The sequence below is a fragment of the Limulus polyphemus genome, unplaced genomic scaffold, assembly GCF_000517525.1.
Source record: "Limulus polyphemus unplaced genomic scaffold, Limulus_polyphemus-2.1.2 Scaffold122, whole genome shotgun sequence".
Lineage (NCBI taxonomy): Eukaryota > Metazoa > Arthropoda > Merostomata > Xiphosura > Limulidae > Limulus > Limulus polyphemus.
The window spans coordinates 943771-952828 of NW_013665732.1; the positions used below are offsets into that span (position 1 = coordinate 943771).

General features: G+C 33.1%; 1 protein-coding gene across 1 annotated transcript in view; it reads right to left on the reverse strand.

Annotated features, from left to right (window-relative positions):
* Positions 1–1998: 1998 nt before the first annotated feature.
* LOC106472622 overlaps positions 1999–9058 on the reverse strand; it is a 42433-nt gene continuing 35373 nt past the window's right edge. The window contains exons 10-14 of the mRNA XM_022402091.1: positions 7504–7534; positions 5444–5532; positions 4665–4730; positions 3891–3994; positions 1999–2340 (exon numbers count right to left, since the gene is read on the reverse strand). Of these exons, the coding sequence (XP_022257799.1) occupies positions 1999–2340; positions 3891–3994; positions 4665–4730; positions 5444–5532; positions 7504–7534 (632 nt within the window). The remainder of the gene's footprint in view (positions 2341–3890; positions 3995–4664; positions 4731–5443; positions 5533–7503; positions 7535–9058) is intronic.

Genomic DNA, 9058 nt, shown 5'->3' on the forward strand with positions numbered 1-9058 from the left:
CTACATAATCAGACAGCTAGTTTTAAAATGTCAAACTCATTTTTATTTGATTTATACAAATGTATTCTTTGTAATGCTAAAGTCAAGAGAAGACTTCTGTTAAGTTCCATAAAAGAAGAAGAATCGCAAAAAAGGAAAAATTTTCGTATATTGATATAATATCTTGTTGAACAAAATATTTCCGAGACTTGAATTTTTCGTTTTGAACAAAGTTTCCGATTCATATCTCTGCGAGAACAGGTAATACGGAACACATCAAAGTATCAAAGTGGTTTAATTAAATAGGCTTAGTAACCAGATAATTTCGAAGTACAAAAATTTCAATAAATTACCAACTAGAAATTCATTCCATGGAAGAATTATTCAACAACTCAAGTTAATCTTTTCTCGGATATAACATTATTAGAACTTTTTCTCATATTTAAGTTTATAATCGCCTTTTGAGAAAAATCACTCATAATATTTGTACATTTGTACGCTAAAAATATTTTTGAACAATTTATTCAAAGTCTTTAGCGAAACTTAGCGTTTATAGCTATCCATTAAAATACACTAAAGTATATCATTGTACGTGTAATTGTTTTACTGATGCTTTAACTGAATTTATGTCTTCAAACGAGTATGAAAGAAACGAAAATGATAGTTTTTGTAACTCTAAGAAATAATAAAAAGATAAGATAAAGCACTGTAATAAACCACAAAATAATTAAGATATTTTATTTTTAACTTATTAAATACGATGGGTTACCTAGTCTGTCTCATCAGTCCTGAATTTCAAGCCTCCGGCTTACAATAAAGTTTGGTTGATATGTCTGTTTAAACATATTTCCAGTCATATTGTGATGTTTCATCACATTTGCTGTATGATCGCGCTTCGCCAGTTTCGGTGCTTGTTTGTTTTTGAATTTCGCGCAAAGCTACACGAGGGCTATTTGCGCTAGCCGTTCCTAACTGAGCAGTGAAAGACTAGAGGGAAGGCAGCTAGTCATCACCACCCACCGCCAACTCTTGGGCTACTCTTTTACCAACGAATAGTGGGATTGACCGTCACATTAAAACGCCCCCACGGCTGAAAGGGCGAGCATGTTTGGTGTGAGAGAGATTCGAACCCGCGACCCTCAGATTGCGAGTCGAGTGCCATAACCACCTGGCGTTTCGGTGCTATACGTTAAGCAAATTTATTACAACAGATGTTTCATAACTCGAAGGAACTTAGAAGACATTTAGCCATTCCGTGTAAGACATATTTATCTAACCTTTCCGAAATCGTTTATTTGTTTAGAGTTTTCGCCTAAAGCTACACATGCCGTTCCCAACAGTACCCACCGCCAACTCTTGGGCTACTCTGACCAAATAATGGGATTTGCTCGTCACTCTTATAACGCACCCACAGCCCCGAATTGAGGAGAACGTTTCTGTGAAAACGGACGCGAACATTTTTGTAATAAGTAGAGTATTTATCTATACTAAAGACACGTATTACATTTTACCTTTTTAATACATTAATTATACAGGTTTTAATGAATTAACCATATCTAATTTATATCTTTTGGATTTTATTGAAATAAAAATTAAATACATTGCTAGAAAGTAAATTATATAAAAGGCAGATACTTGTGCTACTTTCTGATCGGTAGTTCAGAATTAGGAACGGCTATACTTGAACTCTAGGGATGTCTGATCTGGTCGTTTAGCCACATTGCGGTTATTTACAAATTATAGTTCCATTTAATTTAATAAAACCGAACAACATCACAAAACAGAATTGTTGTAGTTAGTAAAGTTTCCTTTTAAAACTGTTTCTAACGCTGACATCAAACATTCTTTTCAAGAGCAAAGAAACAGTTTTAGGCATCTGTGTCCCGAAATGCAGGTAATATTCAACTCCGATAATTCTGGATAGAAGTAACTGTTTTAGATCAACACCTACTAGGTATTTGTGATATCTAAACATCTTGTTCAGTTAATAGAAAACCAACTTACATTGTAAACGAACTTTTATTGTAAAATTCCTGAAGAACTTTTCTTTGTTTTAGGATTCCTTCGGGAATTTCTTTGCTGTTTTCGAGGTGCGTCCATCTTGTGGAGGATTGGTAACGTTTTATTAGTGAGGCCCTCTTCTCTGTATAATCTTTTCCTGTCACTCTGGTACTTAGCAACGTTTTTGGTGTTCCGATGAATCTGAGCACCAGAAGGATCAATCTGCTTTCTGTCTTCATCATCACTCCATTGCTTAGACTGCAAGGACCTCAGCTGCTGACGTTTATGTTGAGAACTATCAGTTGGAGACCTGGTTACTGGTTCAAATAGTAGTTCTTCATCCGAGAATCCGCCACTGTCCTTGAAAAAGTGAACACGTAATAGCGTGAAAACTACTTCCGGTTTTATAATTATCAAAGTAATATAATTTAACAGAAAAACGAATGGCTTTGGTGACCAGCTGCTAAAACACAGAATCAGAACTTTTACTCTTCTTTTAGTTTTATTTCCTATGTTGTCAAATATTAAACTAACTGAAATGTAGTAACGTGTAGTGTACAGTAAAAGGGTAGAGACTCACTGACAAATATGAGCATTTTTCAAGCATCGTAAGTCAAAACATTTTATGGAGGGGTAGTGTTAAGGGAGACTATAGGAACTGTGGGATGCCACTGGTACACATGGGGTAGAAAACCATAAGAAGCAAGCAAATCTTGTTTTATTTCTATTCTGTCGATCTTATAAATACTTTTTAACTCCAAAACTAAACAGTGATTTTTTGTGTATTAACACTTAATAGCATATCACAGCCTGAGATCAATGATATGCTCGTTGCAGCACTGTTGAGTCTGAGCTTTTAGGGGAAATTCAGTTATGATGCTGGAAGTTATCAGCATGAAGAGACACACGAATCTTACTACCCTCCCAAGGGACGGATTTACTGTTCAATGATGTATTCATGTGTTATTAGACCCAATTATACGACCTTCTACAGGTAAAAGCGTTCTGTGACCTTATCATGATGCGAGATAATGTCTGCTATTATACTGTCATGATCTTAACATGCTATCAAGAAATCCTGATCTAAATCAATTGAATACTACTGGAACTTATTTCGACACGATATACGCCAACGTCTTAACTAGCAACGCGACATCAGAGAAATGGCTAAAAGATGGGATATTATCCCTCGTGACATCAGTAGAATGACAAGAAGCATTCCCTGAGGGTGAAAACATCGTTTCCAACATTTGTCACTGAGTAGTATGTATTTCTTCCAAATGTGATCTTTTTGGAGATGTTGATTCAGTCAGGTTCTAAACCGGAATATTTCGAATTTGAGAGAACTCATATTCCAGGGGATGTAACTAGAGATATCTATTCTAGTAAAGGGCATTTGTATTCTCAGATGAAAAGTGCATAATAACATTATTAAAAGGGCATTTGCCAACAAATCGTGTTTTCTTCTTGGTAACATCCATTCTTTCATAATCTAAAAGGGGAAATGCAATGGACAAATGATCATCATAAAATACAGTTGAATTTCAACTTTCTTGTTCACTTGGATTAAGATATATCTGATTGTAAAAGTTGACCCTTTAATTATTCCCGTTGGTATATACTCCGTTTAATAATCTGGTTTTATAGTTGCACCCCCCCCCCCCAGTGGCACAGCGGTATGTTTGTGGACTTGCAACGCTAGAACCTGGGTTTCGATACCCGTGGTGGGCAGAGCACAGATAGCTCATTGTGTAGCTTTGTGCTTAATTACAAAACAAACAAACAGTTTTATATTTAATGTGATAACATCTGTTTAAACTCTACATTATTGCTGATTTCCAAAACAGAGTCAAAACTTTTGCTAGTAGAGAAATATATTTTTGCGAGATTGACTACTAAAATTAGTTTACCTCGTTAAAAGATCTGCTGCTCTTCAGTGGCAATCTTTCAGGAGAGATGGTGTCTCTGTATTCATCGTGTTTTCTTCGTTTTTCGTGATATAATGTTCTGTTGTCTGCAAGAAAACTTTTATTTTTATGAAAAGCACAAGGTATAACGAAGTAGAAAATATAGAGAAAAACTTGTATGAAATCAACTCAATAAAAGTGGTACTGCTTTTTTTGAAAGTTATATTGTATTGCCTAAGCATGTCAGCGATGAAATAGCTGGGAAGCCGGCGTGTTTTTAATATTATTATTATTATTATCAAAACTTTAAGACGAAATATAAAATACAATTTTTCTATCGATCTGTCTGGACAACGTAACTTGTTTTTAATATATATATATATATATATTACGTTTTTGAATATTTTCTAACTTTACACATTCTATGAGCTATGAGTTTATTTGGCTCCAACTGAGAGATTATTAACATATCTCGCTCTAGAATGTAAGGTTCTTTTAATAAACACGAACAATCTTAAGAGCTTGCTATATTTGATTCATAGAATAAAAAAAATCAATAACTTGTATCACGGATGAAAACTACATAATACCGCTATTAAAAGGGAATTTGTATTCTCAGATGAAAATTCCATAATGCCATTATTAAAAGGCCATATGAATTCACAGGTAAAAATTACATAATACCATTATTAAAAGGGCATTTGTATTCACAGATGAAAAGTGCATAATACCATTATTAAAAGGGCATTTGTATTCACATATGAAAGTGCATAATACCATTATTAAAAGAATATTTGCCAACAAATCGTGTTTTCTTCTTGGTAAAATCGGTTCTTTCCAAATCTAAAAGAGGAAATACAAAATAGATTAACAAACAGCTCAATAATATACATGATCAAAACTTTATTTTGATTTTGTTTGATCCATACGTTAAAACTCTTTGATGACTCACTTAATTAGTAACTGGATGATAATCAAGGCAATTAAGAGCTAGAAATTAGTTACTCAGACTATTTAAAAGAGTCATATAAGATCAAGAACTAGAATTATTATGGAGATATTAATTTAGATATTCTGATCTGTCATTCTTTCTACCATCACATTTGCAGTGACGGCATTTTAAACAATGTATATGTTCTAAAAAAATACTTTCTGAGCTTTCTTCCCCTCAAGCTTGATATTTCATTCACATATCTTATGTATTAACTATAACGACAGTAAATAGAAATCTCCTAATATTTTACCGAGTACATATTACATTGTGTTATGATGTCTTTCTAGTGCATTTTCTTAAATTCCATCATTAAACTTTCTTTCTTTCGTACCTCCTATCAATCATTTTCCTGACTGACATATGTTATTTCTCTCGACTACCCTTTTACTCTAGTAATTTCGTACACTTTTCTTTCTTTCTAACAAGCAATTTCAATCTATCATTTATCAGGCTCTTCAGTAAAATTCCATGTTCACTTGAACAAGTCCGTTTACCGCTACGTATAGTATATTTTGTGTATCATAAAAACAACTGTGTTGATCGAAATAAAACTTTAACCTACTCATTGTAAAGTCACGCAAAGGGATAAGATCTGGATCACTGGAATCCACGTTCTTGTTTGTGGTCATTTCTTCGGACATTGTGCTGTATCTGAATAATATGTCGATCACACATTACATTAAAAAACAATGAATAAAATTTCAATAAATAAATTTCGACTTGCATTCGCTTACGTCGTGTTTCTGTGTTATTTAATCTTTATATCTTGCATTCAATAATTACAGTGGTTGATAAAACAAGATGCCATACTACTAATTTTAAGTCTCCTACATTTTTGTTTATTTAGAAAGCCGAAGATGGTATTTTGTAGTACATAAGTGGACTACAAACTAACTTTTGACTCATTTTTATTCAAGCCTTGTATGTTGTCTGTCAAGATATATCAAGCTCGTCAAGAAAAAATATAATAAACATAATAGTGAACAAACTTAATCTACATTGTTTCTTTTGTGAACACAACCAAACACCACAATAATTTATATTCCAAGTATTAGTTATGTATGTTTCTTGTTGAGCGCAAAGCTACAAAATGCTATGCCCACCACGGACATCAAAACTCGAACTTTAGTGCTAAGACACTGAGGGTATTAGTGTGCAAACACATTTTATCAACAATTTTGCAATCATGTCATTAAGTTTCTGTTAAGTTAAGCCTAATACTATCTGAGTTAAAGAAATAGTGTGACATAATCCTTTTATATTAGTGACTTCTAAAATGATCTTCCAAGAATTGAATATGATTGTTAATATTTTTATTCTACATAAAAACTGCTAACACCAATGAACTTAATTAAAATTTGCCATGTTCTATTGGTGATTCGATTTATTATCAAATTAATGATATATCATTGCCTGTGACATGCATTCATTAATATCTTAGATATTATAAAAATAACAGTCTGAATTAGTGTTGTAAATATTTATAAGCCGTGGATCATATAACGATCTTAAAAGCATCCGTACAGATATCAAACATTAAGAAAAATCTGAATCAAAAATAATTAAGTATAAACAATTCATGTTTATCTGCAGCTTAGCCAGAATGATTCTAAAGCATTTCTTTGCTGTTATTTGAAAACAACAGTTTCTATACATTGGAATTATAAGTAGTCGATATTGTAGATGATGAAAGGCTAAATTTCCAGAAATTACTGAAAATGTTTACAGAATATAAAGTTAACAAACACCATAGGTCTATTAAAAAGCTAACATTACATTTTAAGCAGCATTATGTCAATACAATAATTATGTGATTTGTTTGTTTGGTTAGAGCAAAGCCACACTTGGCTATCTGTTGTGTCCACAGGGGGTAATCGGACACCGAACTTAGCGTTGTAAGTCCGAATACTTACCGCTGCCCCACCGGGCAACATTAATATTGCTAACACTAGAAAATACTGATCATAAATTACTATAGTACACTATTCTGCTAGAAACATTTCAATGTGTCACAAAAAGTCTATACCACAGATTTAATCTTTATGTTGTTTTTTTATTTGTAATTAAGCACAAAGCTACACAATCTGTGCTCTGCCCACCACGGGTATCGAAACCCGGATTCTAGCGTTGTAAGTCCGCAGACATACCGCTGTGCTGCTGGGGGGGGGGACAATCTTTATGACTATATTACTTTAAACAAAACCCCAAATAATAAAGTATTTTTAGATAAAATATGTCAACGAAAATAATTCCAGAAATTGTATGATTGTGATTATTTCCATGCATAGATAAACAGCTTTAACACATCCATCCAAACAGTTCATATAAAAACACGAGCATGTCTTATGAATTAAAAAAAAGACAAAAAAAAATACATTACATTTCCGGCAAGTATTTTGTTAAGTAATGTACAATTTGGGAGACTAATGAATATGAAAAAAACAAGCAAATTTATATATAGGAATAATGGCTCGTTTAAGATTACCACCATATTCTGAGAACCCTAACAAAACATTTCTATGTGCCTTTAGACACAAAGAAAGCTGTTATCAAAAGTGCAAATGCGAGGTTGTTAAACCTACAAGTAATGAACTTGTATTAATGTTTTTATTTTCTACGTACTTGTCTTCGACGTTATCTTCTGAAACATCACCTGAAATAGAAAACAACAGAATAAAATTCATATCTTATTGTCTTAATTTAGTAATTTTTTCCACAAATTGTTCTATTTCTCTATCGTTTTCTGTTTCCTCTCAATCTTAACACTTCAGTGGCTCTCCTACAACATTTTTTGTAATCGATATTTTTATAGACACTGTTTTCCTATTTCTCTCAAGCTGCTTTCCTGTCCAAAGCTGTCTCTGTTTACTTACAGTCATTCCGCTCGTTCTGTTTGTTTTTACACATAAAGAATCAGTTTCCTGTTACTTTCAATGGTGCCTGTAACAATTCATTTCTCCTTTTTTTCTCTAATATCTGCGTTGTGCCAGTTCTTTTTTTATTCTCTTTCTGACCTTCTTATTACTAATTTATTGGTTCATTTAACAACACCTTTTTATTTATTTCGTTCCGTAATGCAGGGATTCTCAACTTTTCCTCCATCATTAACCCCCTCGGCTTGATGTAGTTCTCCATTTACCCCTTACTTCCATACAAAAAATTCATAGCCATCATAAAGGGACAGAAAAACAAGAATGTCAGAAAAAAAAATAATTATTCAGGTTTTGCTCAAAAATAGCACACACACACACACACACATTCTTAGCATTCTCTCTCTCTCTCACACACACACACACATTCTTAGCATTCTCTCTCTCTCTCTCTCTCACAGACACACACACATTTTACAAAATGAAATTTAATTGAATTATTATTCAATCATCAGGTACATCAATTATTTACCCCCTGCCATGTAATTTTTTACCCCCAAGTGGTAAATTTACCCCTGGTTGAGAATCACTGCCCTAATGTCTTTATTTACCTGGTTGTTTTTCTAAGTGTAACCATTTATTTCCAATTTCTTTTTCCTAAAACCAATCTTTCTACATTTCCTGTTTTAGCTCTTCCTTTATATCCCAAGTACTTTCTACATTTCCTGTTTTAGCTTTTCCTTTATATCCCAAGTACTTTGCATCCAATTATTTCCCTCTCCAGCTGAGTTACGATAATTGTTTCTATTCTCTCTCTACTCAATTAATTCAAATCGCTCCGTTATCACATATATATCACCTTTAACTTTTCCTTCTTACCCTAAGTTATTCTGCAACTATTTATGTATTTCATCTCTCCCTCTTTTGCTGCCTATGTATTTTCATTTGTCTAGATATTTCAAATCTACTTATCACTATGTAACTACTAGCTTTCCCCAACTCGCAAAAAATGACGGATTGTGCTTTTATAAAAATAAAAAATGGAGCCTCCGCCCTTCCTTCAGCGAGCTATGTTCACTAACCCACCCCCATCATAAAAGAAAAACAATCAAACACTCAGACAATATATACAATTTTCAAATACACTCTCCAAAAATCAATAAGAATGGTGCAACTTAATTTTAAAATTACTCATAATGTGAGCGTTACACACATAAAAATTGACAACTGGCTATTACATACACACCTGGAAAAAAGTTAAGCACCCCCAAATATTTTTCAGGATTGCTTATTGAAAATAAGGTTTA